The 15,274-nt window shown below is 40.9% G+C and overlaps 1 protein-coding gene across 16 annotated transcripts in view; it reads left to right on the top strand.

Annotated features, from left to right (window-relative positions):
- The window catches only part of KIAA1217 (KIAA1217 ortholog), a 355,643-nt gene that overhangs the window by 241,651 nt on the left and 98,718 nt on the right, over nucleotides 1-15,274 (top strand). For all 16 annotated transcript variants that reach the window (XM_065628990.1, XM_065628992.1, XM_065628997.1 and 13 more), the window contains one exon: nucleotides 6,098-6,293. In XM_065628990.1, coding sequence (XP_065485062.1) covers nucleotides 6,098-6,293 — 196 coding nt within the window. The remainder of the gene's footprint in view (nucleotides 1-6,097; nucleotides 6,294-15,274) is intronic.

Genomic DNA, 15,274 nt, shown 5'->3' with positions numbered 1-15,274 from the left:
GCATCACCTTCCAGTCGCAGCTGGTACCAGTGGCTGAGTTATCTTCCCCGCCTCCCCATTCGTGCTGGGAAGGAAGGGGAATGCTTGCCCTACGTGGGAAAATTCTTCTGGGTCTGTTTCCTCCCTTCCTCAGCATGTGAAAAATCTGCATCGGGGCTGTACCTCAGGTTCATGTACGCTGAATTAATTGCTTTGCTTAATTGCTGCACTGCAGTCGACCCGGGGAGGGCTCTGTGGTTTGTGCTCTTGCTTTCCCCTGACGGTGACTATGGTGAACTCAGGCTTTTCACCCTGGACCGCGGGCAGCAGGAGGAGGCCGGTAACGCTGCAGCCATGGGGAATCTCAGCATCCAAGGCAGAACATGCCTCAAAGCCAGGGAGGCTGCAGGCAAGCTGGGTAGCTTGGTTCAGTGCTAGGGACGGTGGGCAACATGGCTCAGGTGCTGTGTCTCTCCTTGTCAAGGAGGAAAGACTTCTGGCTGTTCATACCATAGAAATTAATATTTCCACCAAACTGCAAGTGCTTGTGAGCGAGGACTGGCTCTGTAACTCATTCTTATTGATTCAACAGAAAGCATTGAAATGTTTGTGTTTAAAACACAGAAATAAAAGCCCGAGACATCTACTAGCCCATGAGCAGGCAACAGGGAAGAGTAAAACCAACTGCAACGGAGTCGGCAGGGTGTCGAGCGGGAGTTGCCCTCCTGCTCTCAAGAGCACAGATGCTGGCGTGTGCCTGCTCCTGGTGTGGTACTACCTCCAGCTGATGGTGTCTGAAAGGAACAGGCCACAGACTTCTCCAACTCATAATGGTGAAATAACACAGAGGGAAAAGTGCGCTTGTCATTAAAGATGATGGTTTTATGTTGCATTCAGCTGCTGAATTACCTCCCTGCCTCCAGTTTCGCCAGTGAGAAAGAGTATCCAAATGCATCCGTTGCACAGATGTAATACGAACTTCAGTCTGTATAGACATGTATAAGCATTTAACTTTTTTGAGAAAGTGCTGTGGAAAACATTGTTACAACAGATGCTTAAAAATAAGAACATGTGGGTAGTATTTACTTTCTAGTAATATGTCTAATAGCATGTCCAGACAAGTAAAACCCTGTAGTTGTGATAATATGGAACCCCAAAGACTCTGTATCTTTAGAAAAAGCAGATCCTTCCTTCAGACAACTGTAATTTGGATTTGACACATGTGAGAAAGAAATATTATTGTTGCAGTAATAAGAGCTCATGTGCTGTGACAATGTTTCAGAGTTAATAAACTCATCATACATTAAACACAGCCTGTTTATACGTGTATTTGCAGTCTGTCACATACCCAGTAGCCATCTTCAGCACAAGTCACAGGACAAATAGTTTGCTTGAAGCTCAAGAAAAGCAGGTTCTCATTTTTCTTTTCTTCCTCTTTATTTGAAATGTCAAGAATACACTCATGCATTTATGCCTATGCTAAGTGTGTTCTTTAGAGAACATGATTGGAAAGAGTTCTTTTGCTAGTGGTGTATTATTTTTTGATGTCTTTGCTTGCCATTTGTACACTGCCAGGAGTGCTAGCAACTTCAAAGACGTATATGATAAGATTCTTCTCCTGAAGAGAAAAGTTTCTGTCAAGATAAAGGATAAGGAAGTTCCTGGAGACAGGAAATAAAAAGTGCGAATTGATCAAGAGATGAAATTAAATCCTTCTTCAGGTCATGGGATTTTTTTCTTAGGTTTTTTTTTTTTTTTTTGTCTGTGAGAATGTGTGAAGCAAATTTGCAGGAGAGATATTTTTAAAAGGAAAAGAAGGAAAAAGGTTTCCGTTATATAGATTAGTATGGAAAATAACTGAAAATGAACATGGAAGGCTGTTATGAAGAGCAGAGCCATAAAACCGGGTAGAACAAAAGGGTAAGAGGCTTAGTGGAGGCAAATGTGAGCAGAAGACCAGAGGCAGAAGTATGCATGGTACTTGAAGAACATCTCTGGTGCCCTGTGGCTGCTCACTACATTGGCATCTCTGCAGAATTTCACTTTTCCTTATTCAGGTACCTTCTGATTTCACTCCTAATTATTTGAAATTTTATTGCATTCAAAGAGCCTTGCACTTTTTTTGCATTTTTTTTCTGAGTCAATGAAAGAACTAAAGCAGATATATTAAAAGTGCGTACTTTAGACAAACTGTAACAGATAGCCATCAATGGTGAGGAATGATTAACGACAGTTTTAATTCTCAATCAAATCCCAAGAACAGTTGAAAGATACTGGATCTTCTGTGACTGCTGCCTCCATGTGCTACACTTAAATATGTACCTTGAAAAGGAATTTATATCCTTGTATACTAAGAAAATGAAATAGTAATATCAAAGCACTAAGTAATTATATGTACATTTTCAGCAGAATCGTTCATCCTCATTTTATCCTTTCCTTTCTGCTGAGCTTCTCACCCAGAGCTAGCACGGGCAAGGTCTTTTATCAGAGAAGTCCTCCAGGAGGTTCAGCTCTACTCAGCTGGCTGAAAAATCAACCACATTGCAGAACAAAACATGCAGGAGGATGTCTCCTAACACACAGCTGTGGGGGGAAGACCATGGCTGACTGAGGAAATTGCAACTGAACTGCTATTCGTACAGCAGAAGAGAGAGACCCACTGCCTGGGTCTGAGCCCTCTTCTTTTTTCTGGCATTTATCCCGGAGGTGTGGCTGGGAAAGTGCTGGTGTTTTCTCATTTTCGTGTGCGTGTGTGAAGTATCAGATTACAAATGTCTTGAGTTTGGATGGTACTGCTTTGTGACCATGTCTTGAGTTTTCTCCTGTGTTAGTTTTTTCCCCTTTGCTAGCAGATGTATTGATAGATCAGCCAACCAGGCACAGTGATGTTCTATTCGCTGCATTCACCAGATTTATACAACACGCAGTTCCAACACATCCTGGCTCTTTGTAGCAGCAGTCCCTGTTGTGATTCTGGTTTTGCTCTGATGGGTCCTGAAGCATGGGCTTGTATGATGAATATTCATTTTGTAAATCCTTATACTGCACACTGGTTCCTGAAAGGTGGGTATTTAAAGGGACACTTCCTGAAATATTATTTTAAGTTTTTGAATATTTTTAAAATATGTTAGTGAACGTTCTGTGGAAAAAAAATATACATGGTACGATTTATTGAATGTTTCTTTGCCATCTGTCTTATTTATCTTATTTGATATTGGAATCAACACATTTAATAAGTATTACAAGGGTTGGATAATGCTGAAGATTTCTGCCCTGCTTTCTTCAACCACCTTTATGGGTCCTTGTAGGTTATGGCTCCATAAATATTGCTTGTCCCCTCCCCACTTCATGGTTTGGTTTTCGTACAAAGTGCTGCCTAGGAATCCACTGATTATTAAGTAGTATCAAGCCTAGTGCTCATTGCCAATAATAGAAATGGTTTCCTATCAAATATGCACTCATGTCTCTCAGTTACTTGAGTAGCCACTGTTCTTGCTGTGTTTGAGGATTTTGTTGTTTTTTTCTGAATCTGTTTAAAATTCAGAATTAATCCTGAAATGCAAGGTTTATACTAGTTGAGCATGACAAATAACTTGGAGCCTTTCATAAATGGTACGTGTATATGTGATAGATCTCATTAAGAGCTTGCATTGGTTTTACATTTGTATTGCTCTGTTTACTTGAATGGATCTACTGTGGATTTACACTGGTGTATGTTAAGAGGAGGACTGGGCAGAATCTGGGGTGTACCTCGGCGTGGCTTTGACAGGCTCTGGTCAGCCTCTTGGGGCTGCAGTGTTTGGGGTGAGGAATGAGGGCTGCCAAAAGGTCTTTTTTTAGTCACGTAATGCTGGCGTTATCATCCCAGGGATCTAGGATGCTGTATGTTAGGTCCTAAAGAAATGTCCTGGGGACAACCACATGAACACAGTGTCACTGAGTTTGGCTCCATCTGTGCGTTGACAGGAAACGCTGGGCAACTGCAGAGCTGAAGCTGTGACTATTGCTTCTGGTAATGGAGTATCCACTTACTGCTTAAATATGCACCTGCTCATATGTGTCCATAAACTATACACACAACTGCATATCTCAAATGACATCTGGGGATTCAAGTGAAAGAGAAACAAAAATAAGCAAAAGCAAAGCAAAATAAGCTTGATTCATATTATCAGAATATTTTTTCTTAAAGAAACAAAAGCAATCCTCTTCCCAACAAACTGTGAAGTTTTGCAGACTGATTTGGTGGTTTTTTGTAAAATTGCATCTTGTTTTATTTTTTGGTTATGATTTTCTAGAAAGTGAGAATTATGTGCCTTCTAGCTCTCTATTAATGGATACACACAGATAAGTTATCGATCAGTATAAGGAACGACAAAGCCGTAATGACTTGGCTTGATAGTACTTCTGTAACATGCCTGTGTAAATAAAATACTTCAGCAGTGACGGTTCGCAAGCCATTGTGGAAAGCTGAATGAAGAACTACTGACTAATCAAATTCTTTCTCTGTGTTTGCAGGTCACTTGTTACCTTTGTAAGTTTGCAGGCACAAGTCACTGTATTTATAACCTGCAGTGTCAGAGGCACTTCAAAGCATACTTTAGTTTGCTGAGAAAAAATGTTGTTAGCTTTAAGTCCTGCAAAAATTCATTGCTTTGGAACAATTTCACTGCAGGACATTGGATAATACTGAGTATTTTAATATTAGCATTTCAAAAGTGAAAACTTCTGGAGGATTTAGCTTTCTTGTGAGGTATTTGTAATTTATCATAGTTTGTGAGCAACTGCACAACTTGGCAACAACAGGCCTCTGTAGCCAGCTGATGAAAATCTAATAAAAGTTAAGGTGCTTCATACATTCAAGGTCACACAGGGAATATTAGGTGATCTGTGCTATTGCTCAAACAAGCTCACCTCATTTCACTTGAAAAACCACTGAAGGAACCAGATGTCAGCAAGACAAGTCATCTTGGCTTTCCAGAAAGAAGCAAAACCTTTTCTGGATCTCGATAGAATCTTCAAGCCTAGAGTTGAAACTGATTTTAATACAGAGGGTTTTAATGTACTAGCATCTGACCTTAAATAATAGGGAAGTGGAAAGCATATATGTCTTATGACATCTTGTGCCTGGTGCTGATTAAAGGCCTTCGTAAAGTTCATATTTACATATTGGTTTTAGGAGAGTAATCTTCCTTTGCTTTGAATTTCTGCTTGTACAGTGTCTGTTCTAGTTTGTTGTGATACAGAGTTTGCTTGAGAGACTGGAAAATTATTCTTCCAAAGTCATAGTAACATCTGGTTGAGAGAGTTTCACTAAACAGCATTGAGTATTTTTCTTAAAGCAACCCTTCTATGTAGAAAGCACATACAATGTAATTTATATTAATAGTTAGCAGAAACATTTTCAGGATGTTGTATCTCCTACTGAGGCTATTTTTATTGGGTAGCTCTTACAATGAAGAGTAAGTAGAAGTGCATAAGTGAAGCCATCTCCTTTCCTGAGGGTCAGCTTTTTCCAGATACTGTGTTTAGCAATTTACTAGTGTTATTGCACAGTAAAAATCATAGTTAATTTGGTCAGTTAATGAAGACATTTATGATATATGCTGAGGCAACAAACAGCAAAATCATTATTTGTGACTTCAGCTAGAAATGTTGGATGGCTGTTTTGGCCTTGCTGCATGAGCTGTACCTTTCATAGATGGCACAGCAGAATATACTGAAATTGATATCTTAAAACTACATCACAGTATTTGTTTTCAGAGGTTTTTTCTTAGTAGACTTGTCAACTTAAGTGTTTGTGTGTTTGTGGACATGCCTACGCTATAGTGGCTGTTTGAGCAGCAAGGAAAGGCATTACCATACACCATCTCAGCACATCTTACCCTGGCAGCCTTTTTAGCAACAAAATTTGCAGTGTGAATGTACAACAAAAAAACCCTTAGCAGAATACTCAAGGACACTGTTTTCTTAAATAATCTCCACAGAAGTGACCTTCAGCATACCAGTATTTGATGAAGCTTGGACTTCTTCCATCTTTTCTTTGTTGTTGGTTTTGTTTTTCCCCTATCCCCTGTGTTCCTGTTTCAGTAGACCAATAATGAAATACTCTGTTTTGCAGACAAGGAGCCCAAAGCTGTCCCAGAGCCCACAGCCCAATTTGGGTGACCAGACAGAACATCTCTCTGAAGCATCTGCCGATTCCCTAGAGGCCATGTCGGAGGGTGATTCTCCAACCCCCTTCTCGAGGGGCAGTCGCACACGGGCAAGTCTTCCTGTGGTGCGGTCGGCAAACCAAACAAAGGAAAGATCACTGGGTAAGACCCTGCTTCAATCCTTCTCCTCTCTGCTCTTAGACTGTGTTTTTCCTTTGTGCATTTAAAATAGTTTTTCAAATAGTTTGGGGTTTAAAAAAAAGTAAATATTTTGGTAGCACATTATTTTTAATGTCAGGTTGTTCTTTGGAAATGTATGGGGTACTGGGTAACTTGGGGGAATGGTGAAATTCCTTTCATAAAACAAGGAGAAAGATGCAGACCCTGACATGAAATCTTGACTAATGGTTAAAAACCAATGTTGCAACTTTTTGCCAAGCTTGCACACTATGTGGCAGTGAGCTCACCAGAAGGTTGCACCCTCATTTTCAGACAAGAGACACAGTTTTTTTTACTTTATCATCTCTTCGACTTTATCATCTCTTCAAAGACAGACCTAGTTGGAAGAAACCTAGAGATATTATTGCCTGACAGATCCAGCTCTTAGTGAAACAGTTTGGTATTTGCGTGGTAGTGGTTTTCCAGGCAGAAAATCTGAATGGGTAAGCTGACAGAGATGCCCTTTACTTTGGGGCAGTGCCCTTTCATCTGCGTGGTGACATGGGTGATATGTTAGTGCAGGTGGATGGCTCTGCTTCCCACGTTCTTCCCATATCTCAGGGTTGAATTAAGCCCAGCTGTGAACCAAAGCTCCTTTTATGATGGTGGATTTTGTCCTGGAGACTCTGCTCTCAGCTGATGGATACTACAAGTAAAAGCTTCTTTTTTAGAGGGAAGATACCAGAGGGCAGTTAAAGTGCCATGAGAAGGTGGTGTAACTTGCGTGCGGATTGCTGAGGCAGGCAGGGTTTTGCTCAGAGGTAGTAAACTGAAATGCTGCTTTCCTGCAGACCCATCTCCCAACATACAAAGTGACATAAATGAAAGCCAGGACTGTAAATCGTAACATGCTTGTAAGCTTGTCACTGTGGTTTACTTGTTCCTCAACAATCTAAGACAGTTTCTGTCAAGAGTATTGTGATATCTGACAAACACAACAAAGAAGAAAACGGGGCTGGAAGGGCTCCCTGCCACCCCCAGAGCTGGCAAGTGCAGAGCAGTGGGACTGGGAACAAGGGGCTGATCCCTGCCCGTGTCAGCTCACAGGGTGGCACTGCCACCCTCCCAAAGCCAGTTGGGCCACCAATATGTCGGCTCTTTGGGCAGAAATTTTGAAGATTCCAACCTGCACAAAACTTTTTGTTTTAGAGGTGCTTTTAAGAGCAACCGTGTAACACATGTATGTTTACTATGCATGCAGAGGATTCATCTCTGCCTATATGTCACTGCGGGCTAGGGTGTCCTCAGAATGGCTTGTTTCACCCCAGGGTTTTTTGGAAGCCATGTATTTGCTTCAACATGACGAAAAGTGGATTAGGCCTTTGCAGGTCTGTGTGCGACTTGCAGTCCAGCCTCACCATGTGGATTTTGGCAGGCGTTTGGTGATTACCCCAGACCACGTAGGGTTTCTCAGGTCTGAATTTCTGGTTTGGATGTGAGCTGAGAATCCATAAAACAGCTTTTGGGAAGCTTTTTGTTGGCATCAAAGGGGGTGGCCTGTTGTGCACCAGTGCTTTATGCAGTGTTTTGTCCCTCAAAAACTGAGCTAGAAACAACTTTCTCATTGTCACCGTGTACATCTAAAAATAATACAACCCTGCTTCTGAAGAAGACTGTATGCCTTAGTGCTCAGAACTACTAATAAAACTGGTAACAGGAACATAGAAGTGGCCATACTGGATTAGACCCAGAGTCTGCCTGCCCCCGTGTTTTGTCCTCAACAGGGACCGGAAGCAGCTAGTCCAGGCAAGAGTAAGAACAGGGTAAGTATGTGTATGTATGATTCTTCCCTCGAGTACCTTCCCAGCCTCAAGCTGTCTTCACCTTAGGGATTTCCTGGTTATGGTTTCTGCCTGGGTAATAACCCTCAAGAGATGTCTCCTCCAGGTATTTGTTCACTCTCCCTTTGAACCCATGTAAATTGTTTGCACCCGCAATGGTGCAGTTGTGACTTGGGCAGCAAGTTTCTGTTGGTTTACTGCCCAGCCACGGCTTTTCTCTTGCTTTGTTTTGTATTTGCTTATCTGCTCTAAGTTACACCGCCGTGTCCTTGTGTTGGAAGTGACAGCTAACACTAGATGGCTATCTGCTCCTCCTGGGCCTTCTCTGATTTTGTAGGCCTGTCATTTCCCTCAGGTCATCTCTTCTCCAGGCTGAGAAGCGCTGCTGTAATCACTTGTTCCTCAGCCAAAACCCATCCTGGACATTTGATTATCATTGTTGCCCTTCTTTGCACTTTTTCCAGTTCAACTCTTGTCTTTGCTGAGATGAGAGAACCAGAGCTGCAGAAGCTCACTGTTAAGTAGTCCTCTCTTAAACCTTTTTTTAGCATCCATTGCATCTACTGAAATGTGTTGTTCAGGTCCTGATGGAGGACCGTCACATGAAGATGCACCATTTTATTTAATGGCCAGGATTTCACATTCTGTGAGGCACCCTTTCTCAGCCTGTCTTTCACAAGACTCTGGCTTATCCCAGCACAAACAAGCAAAACGCAGGGGTGGGGAGGCGGAAAGGAAGCAGCGTAATATGAAGCATTGGAGCTGAGAGGTTTTAGATTTGAAACTGGAGCAAAACTGGCAATGTGTGTGGCCTAAGGGATCATCGCACTAGCCAAATAAGAGATAATATATTGTCACCACCTTACAATCTGTCATTTTTAATTTGTTCCAGGAATTATTAATAGCAAATAGTTTGTTTTAAAACAGTCTAAAAATGGTTCTAAAATAGTTCAGTTTTAGATTATTATTCTTCAGTGCATTTCTTTTACAATAATGTGCTTCTCAGTCTTTCCTGCCAGTGTGTTCTAACACTACCATGAGCAATGTTCTGAAATTTTCTATTTGAGACTCTTTGCAGAATGTGGCCCTGTTAGGATTGTTTTTACTTCCAGCAATACAAGGGGAGTATCTATTTTTAAAAAACAGGAAACTGTTTATAACTTCAATTTTAAAAGTGTCATGAAAATATTTCTGTTCACATGATTTTAACAAGCTATGTATAATCACCTCCCTTTCCATCTCTATTAATTTTTAAATTTAATATATTTTAAATACAAATTATGTTTTGATCCTCAGCCAACCTAATTTCAGTGAGGAAAATGACCAACTTTTGTGAATTTTTATTAATTTTACATTTAATGTCTCACTAGCATTGTTTAAAAAACGGATATTTTCTTTTTGAAATTCTAATTCTTCTATAGGTTCCTGTTTTACTAACTGCATAAGACTCAGTTTGTTTTTAAATTGTGGTCTGAATTAACATGGACCCTGAGAAGGAAAACCAGTAATGCATTTTGGCTACCCTAGCATCATGGTTTTGTCAGTCAGAACTAATCTAATATGACATGGTATTTTGACATGCGAGGCAATCGCGTGCCATGTGGAGTCGACCCAGAAAACAGTATTCCAGTTGTGTGCCCATTTAAAATTTCAGCCACAGCTTTTGAAATGAAGGTCTTTCTTGGCTAGGAGGTCTATCAGAAATCGCCGCTTGTCTCGTCAATTTGCAGCCTGGAGACAAAGCGAGATATTAAAATAAATTAATTCACTGTGCAAGAGACAATTAAATGTATTTTTAAATACCTATTTGAAAGCTGGGAGTATTTCCAGTGTGATAACTGTGGGAAAAAATTATCTAGCAAAACTGTCAGAGTGAGAATCAGCTGAAACCTGGAAAGTGCTCAAAAGCTTTTAGCCAACTTCACTTGCAATTTGCCTGGAGGAAGCAGAGCCTGACAAGCGCCCGGCGAGGTTCTGCCAGCCACCAGCCTGTGCCCGCGCTGCAGCTCACTGCCGTCGCTGCGCCAGTTCCTCTGCAAAGAAATGAAGCCTGACAAATATTTCTACTTGTGGTCCCTCACGTGGCACATCTGTACAAACGATGGGCCTGATCCTTTGAAAGGGCAGGTGCTGACACCCTCTGTGGTGACCGAGCGGTCGGGGCGATTGATGCCATGGGTGGCAGCCCCGAAGGGCAGGGTGTGATTACAGCCTCCAGTTGTGGCAGCAGCTGGAGGTGCTACCGCAGGATCGGGCTGTACAGGCAGGACTGGATAAAAGAAGAATATGGTATTAGGAGAGATTTCCATAAATGTGCAAGGATTTGGGTTGGAGAAGTCACTGAGGAGGATGGGGCTTTATGGCTTGTGGTCTGCAGGAACCTTCTCTGTGTCTTCTGGGCAGGGTGTCTGGCTGCTGTGGTCCAGGTGAATAAGAAGCAGAGGGTGACTGGGCTCCTCGCTGGCAAACCTGTACCTGAAATTACATGCCATGGAAAGGCCTCTGCAGAAATGTCTGCTCCAGCCAACATTTGCATTTTATTTGCTTTCAGAGAGATTACTTACAGGAGTAACACTGTACAAGCACTTAGGATTCGCATGGGGAGGGTCTTAAAAAATCATGCAATATTCTGAATGTTATTTGTTAGCCCCCTAACCCCAAGTTCTAGCAGGCATAGATTATAGTGTCTGATTAATTAGTTTGCTGATATCTTCTATGGAAATAATGTTATTGATGATAATATTAACAACTGGATCTTTTGTAGTATTTCCTGCAGGTGTTTCTCAAGGGCTGTGAAAAAGAGAGTCGGGGCCATAGTTAAAATTGTACACATAGGAAATCTTTTGTAGAGAGAGGGATAGTGACTTGGTTGCTGTCACCTGACAGTAGAAATAACTCTCTATACATTTGTGTAATGTACTATGAAACTTACATAGAAAAATATAAATACTAAAGGTAGACTTATGTGCTATATTGGTGGTAGTTAATTGTTATTTACTATTTACGAGCTCAAATTTAAAATAGGCAACTTAAATCAGGTGTGTGAATGGTCATAGATTTTGTAAGAGAAGTGTGATTTGCGAGCAGTAGCACTGCCCCCTCAGATTCCCTAAGGCATGATTCAAGCCTGATGGAGTCAGCAGGATCTTCAGTTTAATTGGTGGGAGAGGAACTGCCTGGGAACTGCATTTCAAGTTAAGGCTGAGTATAGCTTTAATGTATTCAGTCATCTTAAAGAAATTTTCACTATCTTGTCTTTTTAGAGTGTATGCAAAGCAGCTAACATGCAAAAAGTTCATGTAAATTTTTGCTGTCATGGTCAGATACATTAACATGGTCTGTCAGGTCTATAGGAAAAACAGACTGAAACAACTAGTTCCAATTATTGAATTGAAACAAAGATCCTAGGAAATTAAAATTTTCTAAGGTAGCAGTAGTTTTCCTGTCCAGCTTTTCTAGATTTTACCTTCTTTCATATTTCTTCAAATTATAGCCGAAGTTTTTGGACATGGAAAACAAAACAAGACAAACCCATCTCTTACCTGAAATATTTTGTGTCGAAAAAGCAAAAGAAGGTAAACAATCATATTGACATATCGTAGTGCTGGGAGTTTTTTCTGTTTCATTTATTGTCCTTACATGATTTGTGAAAGACAGGTATATGGAAGAGTGAAATAGGGGCTAAGACTTGTGCACTGCATTCAGTTATTGTTTACTTAACACATTCTTCCTCCTATAAGAGAATGTCTTGTGCGTACCAGAAAAAAAATGCTTCCAAGAAGCAAGATCTTATTTAGGACATACTGTTTCAACAGAAGCACATTCTGTCTGACACTAAAGAGCTGATAAGCAGTATATTTTAGATTCTGTGTCACAATGGAGCTGAATTTGACTCCATTGCAACAGGCTGTATCAGCATGGATCCAATGGGTTCATTGCACCAATACTGGAGTAGATGTGCAGTGTGCTGAAAAAAGCCATTAGCTATGCAAGTCTGTATCTGTCACTGCTATATCTGTTAAATATTTTTGGCATGCAATCTTTAGTATTTATTTGCACTGCAGTAATACTAAAAGACCCCAACTAAAAATGAGACCTCACCATGTTGGGTAATATACAGTGAGAAAATACTATTATTGCAGGACCTTGCAACATGAATAAACCCAAATGAAAAGTATTGAATAAAGGGAGAGGTAATTAGGGTCCAAACTGATCAGCTGACTTAAGCTGTGTCAAGGAGGCAGTGGCTTTCTTCTTCATCCCAAATCATACCTGCACAGAAGGTGCAATGTCTTTGTCCTGCTCTACCACTGCTTCTTATTCTGATTTAGCAGCAACAATTGGGGCTTTCAGCATTTGGTGTCTGCTGGAAGAAGGATTTAGCAGCTGGAATAGCTTGTACAGGCCAAACTACCCTTCAGAGGAAAGGCAGGAGGCCAGACGGAGCTGTCCCATGGGTCATCTCTGGCACAGGAGCTATCACTTGGACAAATTTGATCTAGTTTTCACCTTAGGTAAAATGTGTAAGTGTACCTCTGATACAGCAAGTCACACAAACACCAGATGCTTCCATTTGCACAAGGACATGGAAAGAAAAAAGTGTATTGCAATTCCATGCTTTGCAAGATGTGCAAGATTTTGGCCAAGCAGAGGAGCATAGTACTGGCCTGTCCCTCAGCACACTGTATTTAGGATTTGCTGACAGTGCTGACAGCAAGTCCCTGAATGAGGACAGCTCTTGGATTTAGTCATTGCTCTCAATACTGTTTATATATTTAGGTAGTGATTCTAATGCATAGTTACTTTGCTGGGCCCAAGTTCATGAGTTCATGTTTCTGTTCTCAAAGGGAAATACCATCATCTCTGTGGTATCATAGAAGGTTGTCTCTTGTTTTTGTTCTCATTCTCTCTCTCTTTTGCATTTTTGGCTATAGAGTAACCAAATTTTAACAGGATAAGAGGGTAATCACTGCATCAGAGGCTTGTTGATAGCCTGATGACTAGGGTACTCTCTTAGGATATTAGGGACAATGGTTTGAGCAACTTTTAAGATGGGAGCCCTTCTGGATAATTTTTAACTGTTTTATAGAAGACAAGCACTCAGTACCACTGCTTCTACCCAGGTACCATCTGTGATGAATAGACCAGCAGTAGGGATGAGGGCAGAGCAGTGGATGTTGTTTATCTTGGCTTTAACAAGGCCTTTCACACGTCTCTTATAGCATCCTTGTAGCCACACAGGGGAGATATGAGTGGCCATCGAGATGAGTAGGACTTAATGCTTTAAAATCTAACTGGCAGCTGGTTTTCAGTGGTCTTCCTCAGGGGTGGGCTCTGGGGCCAGTAATTTTTAACATCAGCAAGCTGGCTGTGGGGACGGAATAAACTATCAGCAGGGTCAAGTCTGACACTAAATTTCGGAGCTTTTAATATGCTGGAGGGTCAGCCTGCCACTCACTGGGACCCCAGTGAGCCCAAGGAATGGGCTAGCAGGACCTTCCTGAAGCTCCAGAGAGGCAAATACAGTCTTTTCAACAGGGACAGAATAGCCCTGTGAGAGAAGATAGGCAGGGGTAGACTGGCTTGGCTGCAACTTTGCAGAAAGGACTTAGGGTCAGACAACATGTGTTAGCAGTGTGTACTTGCAACAGTGAAAAGTGCATAGCTGGCTTTAGGAAAAATATAGCCAGCAGGTTGAGGGAAGTGATTATTCCCCTTTTCTCAGCATTCATGAGGTTGCACATGGAGTATTATGTTCAGTTTTGGCTTCTCAGTACAAAAGAGATAATGACAAACTGGAGTGAGCTCAGCAAATGGCCTCCTGGCATTCTTCTCCTTAACCATGCTAACTAAGCTCCCAGGTCCAAAATCCTGTTAAATGTAGGCCATACCAACTTAACAAAAAGTAAAGCTGCTTGTTAGAACCCAAGTAGGTGAATTTCTGGTGTGATGCTCTAACCAGCTGCATTCTTACAAGCTGATGGCTCAACCCCTAAACTTGCTACTGTCAGTCGTGAACTTTTTAGAAATGAAATAACTTTGGAAATATTGAAGAGAATTCCCACAGTAAATACAGAAAATTTGGTAGATACAGCAAAACTACAAAGTCATGCATGGCCTTTGTGATTGTAATGCTTTATCACTATGGAATGCTAAAATGATCCCATTCTACCCTTGAACACATCACTTCTACATGGTGTACTACTGAAAAACAGATTTTCTAAAATAGTCACCACTCAAATGATGTGTACTGGATACAGCTGATTTATATGGGAAGGAGATACAATTGGGTAGGATCTATCTCTCTCTTTGTGTTTATTCAAGAGGAAGAACATGTATTCCAACAAATCTCTGCTCTTCTCAAGATGATAAAAGTAACTGTCTACATTGATGGACTCACTGACTTAGATATATGGACAAAATTGTCTTTTGGCAATAGGTTATTTCATATGTTTTACCTGCAATCAGATAGAACAAATACCAGTTTTTCTTTAGATAAAAAGGTGTTCATTTTCTTTTTGGTTTTTGCTTTTGCTTCTTAGCCAGCTAAATGTATCTGTAGAAGAGTGCCAGTGTTACAGTGTGAGTTAAAAATCTTGATTTCTCCTAACACTTTGGTAGAAATTTTGTGTGACTACTGAATTTTCCGTGTGTTTTTTTCCTTAGGTAACAGATCTGTTGCAGAATTACAGCAAGTCACTGTAAATTGCAGACAAGGATGAAATTGCAATAAGAAGTAGTACTGGACTAAATTAAACAGTTCCCGGTTTTACTGAAATTGTCATCAAACAACTTAATACCTTGAGCAAAACTCTTCAGGCTATTCCAGAAGAAAATTATATAAGTAATTGTTTTTATTTTGTGAAAAGATCTACTTTTTGGTTCTCTCAGTAGTTGAAGACAGCTAAGCATATTTATAGACATTTTCTGGATGTGGAGGACAGATTAGCAGCAGGGAGTAGCTAATGGAAACTGGTACGAGAGCTTCAGGCTAGAAATACCACAAGGATCATGGCAATGACCTCAGACTAGTTGAAAATGCATGTGGTGAAATAGGAGAGACAAGTCTTGAGGGTGTGGAAAGTAAGAACTGCGTATTGAGGAATTTCTTCCACACTGTAGGAGTTGTTACTGTAATAAACT

Source organism: Caloenas nicobarica, chromosome 2 (genome assembly GCF_036013445.1).
Source record: "Caloenas nicobarica isolate bCalNic1 chromosome 2, bCalNic1.hap1, whole genome shotgun sequence".
Lineage (NCBI taxonomy): Eukaryota > Metazoa > Chordata > Aves > Columbiformes > Columbidae > Caloenas > Caloenas nicobarica.
The sequence above is the reverse complement of the archived record's forward strand: the minus strand, read 5'-3'. Positions and strand labels throughout refer to the sequence as shown.